At 35.8% G+C, this 15516-nt stretch overlaps 1 protein-coding gene across 2 annotated transcripts in view; it reads left to right on the top strand.

The window, feature by feature from the left end:
• Positions 1 to 14615, top strand: part of LOC126835710 (hemicentin-2) — a 51304-nt gene extending 36689 nt beyond the window's left edge. The window contains exons 2-12 of one of the 2 annotated variants that reach the window (XM_050568472.1): positions 7805 to 7991; positions 8343 to 8803; positions 9265 to 10440; positions 10664 to 11247; positions 11585 to 11737; positions 11873 to 12179; positions 12260 to 12434; positions 13147 to 13316; positions 13460 to 13630; positions 13696 to 13878; positions 13955 to 14615. In XM_050568472.1, coding sequence (XP_050424429.1) covers positions 7805 to 7991; positions 8343 to 8803; positions 9265 to 10440; positions 10664 to 11247; positions 11585 to 11737; positions 11873 to 12179; positions 12260 to 12434; positions 13147 to 13316; positions 13460 to 13630; positions 13696 to 13878; positions 13955 to 14145 — 3758 coding nt within the window. In that variant the 3' untranslated portion in view covers positions 14146 to 14615. Of the gene's footprint in view, positions 1 to 7804; positions 7992 to 8342; positions 8804 to 9264; positions 10441 to 10663; positions 11248 to 11584; positions 11738 to 11872; positions 12180 to 12259; positions 12435 to 13146; positions 13323 to 13459; positions 13631 to 13695; positions 13879 to 13954 lie in introns of both variants that reach the window. The other variant, XM_050568471.1, reaches the window with a different exon arrangement.
• The last annotated feature ends 901 nt before the right edge of the window (positions 14616 to 15516 follow it).

Here is a 15516-nt window from a genome sequence, read left to right as displayed (position 1 = left end):
CCTTATCCTGTATGATCTTAAATTTTAATATATTATTGTAAAAAGTTTAGTATGTTGGTTACAATAAACAATACGGAAATACGACTTACATTATTCACTATATTATTTTCTCACTAATTATTAGTTTATATCGAGATCTTATTTAGGTTGGAGAAAAACGACGACCCTCGTATGAAAGATAATATTTTTCTAGGCCCGGTTAAAATCTGTAAAACAAAACGGATGGTCCGCGGTTAGTCTGGAACAACGGTAATAAAACGCGAGAGGATCGTTAAAATCGTAAATGCAGTTATCTACTTTAAAAAAACGGTCAAAGAGAAATAATGCAGTATCAAAATAATAATTTACACCACATCACGCAATCTCTTAGTATTTTTCCTTTATTATAATTATTTCTCGTTGCCGTTCGTCACCTCCGCCCTCCCTCTGATTTTGCTGCTGCTTGTCATTACTTTTGTATAATATGTATTATGACACCAACTACTGGAGTGTTACTATTTATTTGTTGAACGAAAAGCACACAGCACGCGATTCCAAGAGAGGAGGAATCACGTGCGTGCGCGGATCCCGTAAACTATAATATCTATGTCGCTGAGAACAGCCTTCCTGTCATGTCCATTATATTATACTTGCGCAAATAATATTTCAATTGACTCATGCTGTTATATTGTGTTGTATCATCTATATGCTATTTTAATTCCACGCATCTAATTGGCTCTGATTTTGTGTTTTTCCAGGTAAAAACAATTCTATTCAAAACATTCTTGTAAGACCGGTATAGTGAGTATTTAAATCCGGCCGAGCACGGAACACGACGTTTATCCGGCGGCGATAAGTGGTACAGGCTGCAGTTGTCGGACCTATGTATAAGCGGCTGCTGTGGCATTATACGAGTCAACCAGTTTATCAAGAGCAACGAAAAGCGCTAATACTATTTTTATTATTATATTATACAATATAATGTATACATTGTATTAATATAAGATTTTATCCTTACCTTCCATTTGATAAATCGCGCCAAGAAACTCGGCCCCGATTACACAACACGTTAACATATTTTCTGTAGTAATTATCGTAAAAATTATAATGATTTTACTATTATTATTAAAAACTAATTTAACAGTTAGACACCATAAAATATTTATATAATTTAATAGAGTTCGTTTTTATAACCATAAGCATACAAAAAATTAATTTCGTGATTTCCAGTTTTCAATTAGCTAATTAGAATGTATACTATTTTTAATATTACACTGTTATTCGGGCTATGTATGCAATTTCCAATAAAAATACAATTAGATTGATTATTAGTTTTCATACTGAAAACGTCCATCAATTTTCCCGGACAATATTAATATGACTGTTGCAGTATTTAATCACATATGTCGTTGGATCTGTTATTAAATATTTAACACAATGTTGTTGAGCTAACCGGTAAAACACATAATAATGTTGTGTCGGAGTATATTAACGATTTAATTCGCCTTCAATAATGTGTATTTCCTATTAAATTCCCGTATAATAAATTGGTAGGCAACAAATTAACGCTTTTTGACGTCGAATTAATGGAAACGCGTTTGTGACGTGTTTAACACACAGCCCAAAGGGTTGTTATAAAAATAAAAAAATTAATTTATAATGCCGTTTCCGGTAGACAAATTAGCTCGGCAAAACAGTCATTACACACGAGTCTGTATGAACCGAAATTTGCGGCAATCCGACCGTCACGTCATCAAAACAGATATTCGTATAAAACGTATAAATTTGGCCAAGGAAAACTATGAAAAAACTTGGAAAACTTCTCGAGGTACGGCAGATGCTGCCGTAAGTTTATGCACAATCATTTATATTTCTCGGCTCGTATACCTAAACGTCCGAGAAATGATTTACAACCACACTTGCTTGCTACGCCATTTCTCGATCAGATCCGGAAAACCCGCACGCACTTATTTCCGCTGCTTTTATTCTGCACACACAAGAGGCGCGTTTAAACGGTTGATAACTGTTAATTTAGTGGTCGGCAGCATCGTTCGTGACTGGCACGCTCTCGACGAGAGCCCAGATATTGTGTACAACTGCTCTGTTGTACACAATACTATTAGAAAAGTATAATATAAGCATATATTGACATTGTGTGTTCTGTCCGTGGTGTTCTATCGCCTTGATTATAGGCATTTATGTTTTGTCCGTTGTCACTTGTAATTTCTCCCCCTCCCCCCAATTTTGGTTACTTACGTGTGTCTATACAGAGTTATACATCGTTACTACCGCCGCAATCCCAAGTTAAGAGTACGGTGTTTCTTGTTTTCCTTTGTTTGTTTGTCGTTTTGTAACGTTTGTTTTTATCACTTTAGCGGTCGATTACCGTACTCGCGTACGCAGTCAACGGACCATGAATTTAGTGTATAGTATTTAACCAATTTTTTTACCTTCAGTAACCATTGCGTTTACCGACAAGAAAACCAGTATACAGTAGTGGTCTTCAGTCTTTAGATCAATATAAAATTGTTTCCACAGTATTTTTGATTTGTGCGTAAGTACGAAACTTCTAAAGTAATGCCTGCAATTCAGCAGACATTACTATGCAAATAAAATACGTCGATATCATATAATAATCCTTATCTGCTTCATGCACGCCTCAAATAAAAAACTAATAAACATGCGTCGGGTATGTTTATTTTATTCTTTCCATAAATGTCCTATTCATACCGTCACGTTTTTAATTTACGCTATTGGCGTTATTCCGATAACATTATCCGATATAAGAAATTGTATAGGAACATTTACATTTTTCACCTTTGAGCATAATATAATGACCTCATTATTTTCCCGTGCGGTCGTTGTGTTATCGAAGTAAAAAGTTTCTCGGCTTCGACTTCGTCGTCATCGCAGAGGCGTAACGACTAAGTAAAAAGTTAAGTTGGTTTTTCTTTCTTCGGTTGCCAGAAGCAAAGTAAAAAAAAAGTTTTATTAAAAAAGAAGCAGTTTCGAAAGTGACGGTTCGTGTGAAACAATTAATTACTCTATTTATTAAGAATTAGCCGCGACCACTTTCCTTGTCGACCGGTTGTTTGAACTTGAATAACAAACATTCCATTACTCCCTAGTGAATTCAACTCAATATGCTCCCTATATCATTATTTTATATACTTTTCATGATGGAAACATCTCATCGTCTGATTCGGACTGTGTCTAGTAGACCACGAAGGCCACTGTTGTAAAGCAGATGTTTTTCACCACTAAAAGGAGAACGTACACCGTCATAACCATCATAGTCATAATAATTATTATTTATTTGCCGTTTGTAGTTTTACCATTACCGATACGGTTAGGAGGGGAATGATTAAAAAGTCACGTGTCTCCTTTACGCCAAAAAAAAATGTGTATATATTTGATTGATGAACACAGAACACATCATGTGTTGACAATTGAATTCTGCGCTAGTGATTTGTCATCTGCCCCAAATATGTTATTCTGAACTTTTCGAAGAGGTTTTATACAAATTACAATTTTTAAATATAATTATTTTTGGTTAACGCACGCTTATAGTTTTTAAAGAAAACCAGATTGATACATCCTTCATTTAGCAATAATATAGTTCCAAATCTGCAATTCGTTATATAGTTGGTAGCATTTTTCTATTCTCGAATTTCGAAAACACGCGGTATGCTTTGCAATTTTTGGCCATAATTAAATTGACAGTATATCTCAAAACCCAAGTATCGTATCAAATTTCTCTTTTTTTGTTACCTGATCAAGCAAAAAAACAAAGCGGCGACACAAACACAAACACATCTGCCACGTGAGCAAACACATCACACGAGCATTGTGCCTATAGAATACGAGCTACCCCCCATATGGGTTGTTGGATGATGATAAAGGTTCTACTAGGGTAGGCCGTTGTTCAATATTTTATTTGTAATTACTAGGGCGGGAATGACTGTACATTTTTTGCTCTTTGCCTGAGTAGGAGGGTTATTTTTAAGTTATTAATTTTCTTTTGTATTCACATTCCTCCTCATACAAATCCACCCACCGACCCCAAAGCACAATTATTAAGATTCCACAGTGACTTTAAGAGGAGGGACCTGAATGAGCAAAATACAATCTCAACTCGTGTTCGAAAGAAAAACATAAAGCGGCGAGGGGGCTGAAGTGGGGTTTTCGAAGTATGAATACTAATGGTAAAATTTTAATTGCGGTAGCGGTGAGTGTTGTTTGGAATGTTTTTATTTATAAACCACTGCAACACTAAAAAGTTATCGTTATTATCGTTTTGGCAATTAAATATATATCTCTTTTGGATGACAATGTTTGTCACAGTTGGGCATTTCGTTTTTTGCTTCGTTGTTTATATAAAAACGACTTCAGCGGCGGTCATTAGCATAAAGATTGGCTAAACCTGTGTATTTTTACAATGTTTTCACTTAGTGTCAATAAAAATGTGTAATGTAATAGTTCGAATTATAGGATGTTTGAAAAAATCAATTACATTAATTCAATAAACCACACAAACATATTTACATAATTTATTAAAAGTATCGATTGCATAGTGCACAGATTTGGTGATAATGTCAATTGTCATGCATTTAATAAATTCCATACCATCAACTAACATTGAACTAACCTTCCGAAAAATATGCACTTATTACATTTGTGTAACTATGCCATACAAATATTATAAATATGCGTTAACGACATCCAATGTAGATGAATTTAACTAGAAGTCATTAAATTTTAATTGTTTATGTATTTTGTACTATGCATATTTATAATTATGTGGTACCGTATTAGTAATAGAATATAATACAGTTTTAATAGTTATACGTTATAGCTTTTTAACTATGTAAATAATAATATAGCGTTAAATGTCGTGTTATTAGTAAAAACAGTAAATTGCAATAACCATTGTCCATTGATTCTTGCTCGTGTCGTCCACGTTATAATACCTTAATCGATTAAGTTTACTTGTTCTTATTATCTGCACTATTAGACGTAGACCGTTAATAATTTGAGGTTTATTACATAGCCGAATTGTGGCGAAAAATACCATGTATTATAAACCATTATTTACACCTTTTCCCAAAAATATAATCAAGTATATGAGTTTATATATTTATATAAATTACCCCAAATTCTAGTTAAGGGCGTATGGTTTCTTTTATTACCCGTAGGTATGATTACGGAGCGTTCAATTTGGACGTTTCGACTTTTTCGCCCTCGAGCAAATTATACGATTATACGAATTTGTCGGGTATAAAATTAATAACCGACCAGGTCGAGGGGGCGTATGTAACAAACGTGTTTTCATCCCGTTACAGTCATTTCATTATGTCTTCGCGATGGGGGTTGTTAAAACCAAAAAGAACAAGACGGCCAACAAAACAAAAAAAAAAAGGCCGTGTTATGATGACGAGCGCCGGCAACAGGTGCCAACGTTATCATCAGATCCTCTGCCGCCGTGAGGGCGTCGGGCGTGAAACCGACTGGCCGCCGTTAAAAACGTCTGGACAGATGTTAGGTCGCACCTGCCCTACTCTTGTGTACCTACCCCGCCGTCGGTCTGACCCGCGGGCCATCGGGCACTGATTAATCGTGATGGCCTTGAAAATGGTTTTTAGTAGAAAGAGGAGGATGCGGCTCTAATCGAAAATCAAATCTAGGCAATATAACATTGCGAGACGTGTTCTTCTTCTGCCCTTATCGCGGCCGACGTTCGACGACTACGGTTGTCGAACAAAAGACCGTTAGTGCCGCCGAATACCCGGCGGAGAACAAATTAATTGGAACTCGTTTTTTAATGATTTTTCAAAACCAACTACTACTCGTCGGCGTATAAAACAATTTTCGCATTGAGACAAACGCTCGTAGATAATTTCAAAGCCTACAAACCCCTTAAATGGATTTTTCTTATTATTACGCGGTTCGTGTGGACAGATGGTCATCGTACACGGCGCGTCTTACATGTAAAATGAGCTCGGCGGAGACCATTGAGTCTCCCTCTGTGTGTACCACCATTACCACAGCCTACACTCTGCCGTCATCGGATTGAAAACAAATATACAATGCGTCTATAATAATGTATACAACTTAAGGTATATACATGTGTGCGTGTCGTTACAAAGCACTACGGCGACGGAGGAATATCCTTTTATATTTTATCCCCTTACATGTGTGTAACCCTTCACATATATTTCACCGTGCCCGGTCGCCGTTAACCCGAAGCAAACCATAATATTTCATATGCACAGCGGCCACCATAATATAGGCATTTGTAATATGTTATTATTATAACTCGTGCCCGCAGTACAACACCACCGACCGTCTCTTTCCTCTGCGCCAAAATCTAACCCTTTTATGAAAACTACCTATACCTATGTGCGTGCACGGCTCGTTACATATCCATATTGTCCCGCCACTATGTCCTTCCGATGATAAGAATGTGTCGTCGCCACCTTACATATGCATGCGTGATGACGAATTTGTAATGGCTCACGGTCGCCGTCCTGTGTGAACAGTCTTGTGAGCTGCATTAGAAGAAATGTGTATAGAAGACATTCACACGTTGTACACAGCAGCGGTTGACCCACCGTATCTGATTTGGTTACCTTCGCTATTATGAATAACAATGAGCTTCAAGAAATCGACTCGCTGCTCTCGGACACGTTGAAAATATCTAACACACACGCCTGTATCATAATAATAATAATAATATGTGTATTATGTCTTCTTGGTAGATGTAATATATGTTAAAATGTGTTCGTCTATTTTCGAAACGACGGTGTTGATTTCTGCAGCCAGCAAAGTTTAACGCCACTCATATTATATAGACAAAAATAAAACAAAGCGTGGGTATCTGCGAAAACAAGAAAAACATATTTAACTGTTGGATATAAATCGAAATTTGTTTTACCAAAAGGCATACTACATAATAATATGTCTCATAAATACCTGTAGAAAATATTTATGTCGATATCCTCTGATTTCCATATAACAGCTGAATTTAAATCACAAACACCTTGTATTTGGTATAACGATGTCTTTCACTGACATTTTCACTTACCTCTTGAATCGGTACTTTATTGCCTTTTTAAGACACGAGTATATTTTTCATTCTTTATATTACAATAAACGCATGTATTCATCGCCCCCGCTGTTGATATTCTTTACCTATTACTACATTTTGTCTAACACGATCGATATGTTTGAAAATAATTTCAATAATACTAGCACAGTGTTTGTATATGAACAAAAATTAGTTCTATAATTGTATTCTAACCAAAAAATTAAAATATTTTCAAATATTACCAATTTGGCTGTTGTTATCGTGTGTACAATTTAGGTAATACTGAGCACAGATACTTCATCTCCATCATAATATTACACTTGTATACCTGCACCTCGTCGCTATCAAGAACAATACTAATTTCTCTTGATTACTATTAAATGTGCTTAACTAGAGTAATAGATAATATGTAGACTTCTCAGTTTATGTAAGCAGGACATCGTATAGCCCGCCTGTCACGGCAATCGGATAGTCTTATGAAATATACTCTTTAGCAAATTTACTAAGGATTTTCCTAAACGTACACCAATATCAAGCGTAGTCTTATGGGCGGACGGCACGCAGTGCGCTTTATGGATCCCTCCCGATGAACTGATGATGATTTGAAATAGTGTTTCTACGAGACCATTAAACACATTATTGTCATATTGCCGTAGTTCACCTGTACTAATATTTAAAATATGTATTAATTTCAATGATGTGTCAGTCTTTCTTATGATTTTGTTTTGTTTTTTTTAGTATGGTCATGTTATGGTCAGGAAGGGATGACCGACACACGAGAGGGCGAAGACATCTCGTTAAAATGCCGGTTTAATGGTCAGCTGCCGTCTACTGTAGCAGAAACTCAATATTATTGGCTTAGGACAAATAAACATAATCAAGATAACGTAGCCATCAAAGCTACTCCACTGGAAGGCAACTACAAGTGAGTACATTATTTTTGCTCCCGCAGTAAAAAATTAATAATTACTCTTTTCAACGTATGTCTTCTGATGTTACAACAAAAAAATCTTAATTATTTTTAATCACACGATTTACTTAAATAATACAAACATAATTTTAATTTGATTTGTATATTTTACTTTTTCGCTTCTCGCGCACTAGTTCAAAGCAATTATATTATAATAATAATAAAAAAATGTGGCTATAAAAAGACGACTATATCGAGAAATACTATGTTTAAGAAGCGTGTCTTTTATTTTTTTCTTATGTTTTATGTCTGAATACTATACACACGTACTGTAAAATAATCTGAACGTATCTGTGTTTATTATAGACTTGATTTCCGTCCAGAATTGGGAATTTATGACCTGTTAATATCAAACTCTACATACGAAAGGGATAACGGAAAATTCGAGTGTCGACTAAAAGCAGCCGGTACCGGTCGTGAAATTCATTCGCAGAGTTTTCAAATTACAGTCTTAACACCACCGAGTCCACCGAGGATCTTGCCAGGTCCGAATCCCGTAGCTACCGAAGGACGTCCCCTAGAGCTGTCCTGTACGAGTTCCGGCGGTAGTCCCGACCCTGTTATTCGATGGTATCGCGAAGGCGTTCAAGACCCAATCGAATCCGTGACTCGGATCGCCAACAGTAATAAGGAAACGACGACGTCCGCTGTTGTACAAGTAACTCCTAATCGTGAGGACGATGGCGCTGTTTACAGATGTGTAGTTTGGAACAGGGCTATGGCCGAAAGCGTAAAATTGGAAACCAGAACTACACTGAGCGTAAACTGTAAGTATAGCTAATGACGTATTTATAACTTGTAGACACTAAAAATAATCGATATCGAAAGAGTTTTGAGTGAAACAAGAAACACGTGGCCGTATCAGTATAAATAGATTTGTACATTGATCTCAATTCCTGATCTAACAATCGCGTTGATTGACAAGACGGCTGTGTAAAGCTATCGAAACAGTGTGCTGTTTACCCTGTTTTCCGTCCCTTTTATAAAAGAGGAAGCCCGAGAGATTTATATACTTCGCGGTCTTAACTAAACAGAATAAATTACGCATCCGGTTATTGCGTGCTCTCGGCCTGAATACTAATTGACGTACTAAATCAAGCTGCGTACATTATTCCATTTAAGACAAATAACCGACAATCTGTACGAAAATAAACATTTCATTTTTACACGCGTGTCTGTCTTTATATGCTCATTTTACATAAAGTATTAATACTGTGTACTGTTACAGATTATCCACGAGTTCAGATTGGCCCAGAAAATCCTCTGCGTGTCGAGAGAGACGATTCAATTACGTTGCAGTGCAACGTAGATGCCAAACCTCGTGTAAACAACGTCAGGTGGATGCGCGACGACCGTTTTATAGCTACCTCGTTCACTCACGTCATCCAAAAAGTCACCCCCCAAGATGCTGGTACTTATACGTGCATGGCCGACAACGGTTTAGGACAAACCCGTGAAGCTGAACTCGTGTTGGATGTTCAATATCCTCCACAAGTGACCGTCGAGACCGGACCCGGCATGGCTAGACAACGCGAAGCCGAAGAAGGAGAGAGCATCACCATTCAATGCAACGTGTCAGCCAACCCTCCGCCCGTTTCCGTCGAATGGATCCGCGAAGGACGTCCCGACTTCCGGCAATCTGGAGAAGTTCTTCGCATACCCAAAGTCACCGCAGACGCAGGAGGCGTCTACACTTGTAGAGCTGTCAACATACTTTACCCATCTTCTCTGACTCGCCAAAGAGTCAACCGCATTGGAAACGCATCCGTAACTCTGCTCGTCCGTCATCGACCAGGATTGTCGAGGATCACGCCAGAAAGACCGGTGGCCACCGAAGGTACAGGAGTAACGCTTACTTGTTCAGCATCGCCTCCCGGCTGGCCGACGCCTCAGTACAAGTGGTGGAGAGAATTCGACTCGGCCAACCCGTCCACCAGCGCAACGATTTTAGCCACCGGTCAAAAGTATACCATCCAATCCGTACATCTAGGCAGTGAAGGTCGCTATAGATGTCAAGCATCGAATGAAATGGGAACCGGAGAAGCGGCATCTGTCCAATTGACCGTACATCACGCACCGAAATTCGTTACCAAATTACAACCACACGTCACCAGACGCGCTACTGACATTGGATTTTCAGCAATCTGCGCCGTTCAAGGCAAGCCAAAACCGGCGGTAACATGGTTTAAAGACGGTAAAGAGGTTTCGCGCGATTGGTTTGATGTGAGCACAGACGAAACGGAAAACCATAATGGAGTAACCACCGTGCACAGTACTCTTAAGTTTCACGGTAAGGAAAGGCCCCGAGGAAACCAGCTCGTACCATCTGACCGCGGTGTATACTCTTGTGCTTTCGAGAACGACGTCAAGAAGGTCGAGTCCAGCATGCTTCTCAGAATTGAACGTAAGTATAGTGTAACAGTTTATTATCATAATAATCACAATCGGATGCCTTTGAGATAAATCAGTTGCTGAGCGATTACTCTACCAATGCACATATCTTATTTCCATTCCCAGTTGGTTCTTTATTTTAGTCTTTAAATGAAAAACTACGATTTTTGGCTTCATTAATAAATTCATCCTGTTCATATACACATGTTTTTTAATACGACTCATTTTCTTTTTAGACGAACCTATCGTGTTGCATCAATTTAACAAAGTGGCCAGCGATTTGTACGAAACGGCTGAGGTCATATGTAGGGTTCAGGCGTATCCTAGACCGGAGTTCCAATGGAGCTATAACAATCACTTAGCTCCGCTTTTAGCCGGCAGCGATGGTCATTATGAGATCAATACGACCATCAACGAGAGCGGCGGTGACATCTACACAAGCGTTCTGCAAGTGTCCAATCTTCGGGAAACCGACTACGGGGATTACAGTTGTCGTGTAGCCAACACTCTAGGAAGCGTACGACCCACGATAAGACTTCAACCCAAAGGACCGCCAGATCACCCGGAAAACGTGACAGCTGTGGATGTCGGCCACAATAGTGTCGTTTTGCAGTGGAACAGTGGGTTTAACGGCGGCGTAGCTAGTACCAAACACTTTGTCAGCTACAAAAAGGTGGCTGCGGACGAAAACGAAGTCGACAGCGATTGTTACACGGCCAAGAAGTCCAATCAGCCAGAGAAATGGCAGGAATTCGACTGTCAAACAAAAAATCCTTGCAACGTTACCAACTTGGAACAGCATCAGAGCTACTTATTCAAGGTAAATAAGCCTCTTATCGTCACGTATATTAATAACAATCATAGAACGTGTAACGTGTTAAGTGGACGCGAAGTGTTAAACAAATGAAAAAGGTATCACGGTTGAACGAGTTTTTAACAAAAGGGTAGGAAGCAACATAGTATAGTTAGATGTGATGTCAAATCACCTGTGAAAACAATGAGCACAGCCAGAATTGATACTGCACTTTATAACGCAGAATACCTATTTCTCCCCATCTCCAGTTAATAGACTTTTTTGTGTCGGCATTGTTACTCGTTTTAATAAATTTACAAGGGGAAAAAATTGTTAGATTAACAGTTCCTGCTTTTATTTTCAGGTAAAAGCGTACAACACGAAGGGACATAGTGAATATTCACAGGAGGCAATTTTCATGACCAAAGTGGACCGTATACCAGCGCCACAACGTGTAACATTCGACCCCGAATCCCATGCGTTAACCATCAACATAGGAGCAACTTGCCTACAACTTGTAAGACATACGATTTATTGTACTTTTTGTTGTCAACATTATATATATATATATATATATATATATGGTTGTGTGTGTGTGTATGTAAGATATTGCAGTATTGGCAAAAGTTAACTTATTTTAACATTTTTTTAGGTGGGAGTCGTTGAAGCAATCATAGGTGGAACTGGGAATGGTGCTAGAGAGGATTGGCATTTAATTGAAACTCTTCCTTTAGCCGTCAGTGGCAGCACGTCGACACACAGAGAAGCTACCATAATATCACTTGTTTCGAGACGCCAAAGTACAGGCGCTCGTTCATTAGATGACGACGACTTAAATTTGATTGCTAACAATGAAGAAGAAGACCCTATTGACAAACCAGTAGATGATGTGCGCATAAGAGTCAGATTATGTTTGCGGTCTAGTCAAACTACATGTGGTGATTACACAGAGGCAGAAAGTAAGTAAACGATTTTTTCGAATTGGATATAGCTTTTATCACAAATTGTTATACTAATGATATTTTGTTTTGATTTTTAGTTGGAGCTAATTTTGTTAAGGAACAACAAGCCATTGCCACTCCGACACTCATTGCATTGGTTGTATCATGTGTTGTATTCATACTGTTTATAGCTTTACTTTTTGTCTTTTGTCGTTGCAAACGTAAGACAGCAAAGAAAAGTACTGGAAAAGACTACGAGATGGATTCTTCAACGTAAGTTCATGTCATCTTTTACTCGACTCTAATCCTCATCATCTTGTAATTACAAAAAAACTTTTCGTGTTTAAACAATTATTTATTTCCTATCTCGTTACCTATGTATTATCTTTTAGTCAGTTATATGTTCATAAAAATGATCAGTATTAAAAGTCTTTATTAGATTTCAAAATTGCTATTTTATTTAGTAATTATACAGACTACTTCTTGTCCTTAAATATTTATAAGTTAAGCCCTAGATTCTTTAAAGAGAATCTGGGGTTATTAGTATTATAATATAGGGAGAATTTATGATGTAATTGTGAACAATTTGTATGTCTTTTATTTTGTTCTTTACAACATTTTATTTTTATAAATAACAACTTTCTAATATTAGTTAAATAGAGTTATAATGTGTAGGTGCTTAAGTAGTTAGTATACACGTCACAAAAAGATGTGTCATCTATGTTTTTATAAATATGATATTACTTTTAATTAATAGTATGTATTTTACATTATTCTCTCTATGATTACACGCTACATACTGGCGTTTTTGTAAATTGGTAAGTATTTTTTGTACTTAGTGGGATTGTTTTTTAAATTTGACAATAGATGCTTTATTAATTCCATTATTACTTTTCAAAACATAATCTAGACTTTTTATACATATTTTTCATATACATTTTATTATGACCATTTGATTAATCAAATTTGTTTTATATGTTTATAGTGTTCACCCTAGTATTATACATGGACCCCCACCTTACACTGAACCCGGACTTGAAAACAAAGCTTTACAACAGTCTGTAGATTTAGTCCATGATGTCACAAAGAATGCTGTGTATGGAACTCAAAACGATTATAACACCTATCACACGGGCAATGAATTACGTCCAAATGGTGAATGTAAGATTTGAATAATAATAGATAAACATGAACACAAAAAAAATATATTAAATTGATATGTTTAATGTAATTTTAAAAGTATTTTTTATTTATATATTATTTTTACTTATAAAACTTTATATTTTTTTGTATTGTAGGGGTAAATGTTGGTTATATTGAAAATAGCTATTCTAACTCAAACAATGGTGGATCAGTTAATTCACAGGATTCCTTATGGCAGCTGAAAATGGGAGGCAATGGTAGTACTGGAGGTACTCTCATATCTCGAGACGATCCTTTACAAATGGGCGATCGAATAAATCACTATGGTAATTTTCAAACAAACAATTTTTTTTTTATTAAATATTCAAGTCTAATTATTTATTTTAATTAGGTGGCTATGATCCCTTAACTCATGGTGGCTATGGTAATATGGATGATTATGTTCATTACCCTCAACTGACATCTGCTAGTCCCGATTATAGCACACATAGTCACGCTCCGTCAAGACAAGATTACATTCACAGCGGTCATCTACAACCTGTTGATAAGACTCGTAGGCGGGAACCACATCTTGGTAAGTGTATTTTTATTATAAATGTTGTACCATAAAAACCAATGTAATTAATATATGTTAATCTATTAATTTACAGAATCACCTTATGGCGATGTGAGTGGACTACCCGATCCTTATCTTGAACAGCTGATTGAAAATGAAGAACACATGAAAACTCAACCCCACCCCCACCCACATTTATCCATGTCATACGACGAAAGCCTCGAATCTGGTTATTCAACGCCAAACTCACGGACAAGACGGATTATTAGAGAGATCATTGTATAAATATGTCTCTGTTTTCCTACATGTATAGTGTTTATTTTTAATTTTTGACATTGTTCTTGTAAATAATCAAACGTTATTGTGTTGTTATGGCGTCATCAGATCTCAACATTTTATTTGTGCTCAACATCCACAGTTTTATAATATTATGAAGTTTGTTTACATCATAGTTTGCATCATGTAATTTTTTCCCATTTCCACTACACTGCCTATGTGTTCTTTATAAATATGTGTGATTTTTTTTTTTAATTTAGAAACATCCTATACTGAAGTGTTTTGTTCGATAACTTAACACAATAATTTTCATTATAGTCTTGTTATAATGTTTTGATAACAATTTTAAATTGTTTAGTCAAGCGTTTAATACAATTTCTTTTAAAGTAATATTATTGTATCATTTTTCAGTTGTAATTATAAATTACGTAAATAACTGTAAATGAAGTTCTACTTCGCATCCGCCACTTATGATACTATCACATAAAACAAAATATTTTTCAACAAATTTGATCTTTAAATTTAATACAAAAAAAAATAGTGTTCACTCTGATGGCCGAAATTGTAAATGGTTGTAATGTTTTAAATAATTAAAAATATTTGTAAGACATTGAGCCAGTAACAGGATTAACTTTTGCGCACATTGTTAAAAAATGAATATGTTCCTAGATTTTTTCTTCAATTTAACGATCAATAATATTATTTTTGTTTAAATGTTTTGTTTTTATATTTAGTCGTGTTCTGACTTAAGACTGTTTTATCTAAATTTCTTGACCTCTCGTGTACACTCATAAGTAATTACAGGCAATATGATTAATCTTACTTTTAATATGCAATTAATAACTAGTTCCTATTTTCAACAAGGTTCAAAAAGTATGATGAACAAAAAAAAATATTATAAAATATGAGTGTATATTAATAGGTCAAGAACATGGTGAAAATTATTATTTTATAGTAATAATAATTTTTATTATTTTATTTTTATTTAATATTATTAACAGATGAACAAAATTAGGTATGTGCCATTATGTGCTAATTTTAAAATTGTAAAACTGTAGATATGTTTTTTTTTATTTAATACTGTCACTATATTTACATAAGTTTATTTAAAAAAACAGTCAAATATATTTCCATGAAATTGTACATTTTTATGATTCGACTGCTGCAAGTACTTCTCAAGATTGTTTATTATTATTTATGTTTTGTACATTTTGTTTTTATTTTATTTGTACTTAATAGTTATATTAAAATGTACATTCATTTAAAATACCATAAATTATAGTATTGTTTTAGCTTAGTATTCTTTAATTTTATATTTGTGAACAAATGTATGGATATTTATAAATATATATTATAAGCAACACATTTATTATGGTCTGC

The sequence above is a fragment of the Adelges cooleyi genome, unplaced genomic scaffold (assembly GCF_023614345.1).
Source record: "Adelges cooleyi isolate 19-005CV unplaced genomic scaffold, UGA_ACOO_1.1 ACOO_flye_CR_arks_rails_tigmint_CR_PRNA_23, whole genome shotgun sequence".
NCBI lineage: Eukaryota > Metazoa > Arthropoda > Insecta > Hemiptera > Adelgidae > Adelges > Adelges cooleyi.
The sequence above is the reverse complement of the archived record's forward strand: the minus strand, read 5'-3'. Positions and strand labels throughout refer to the sequence as shown.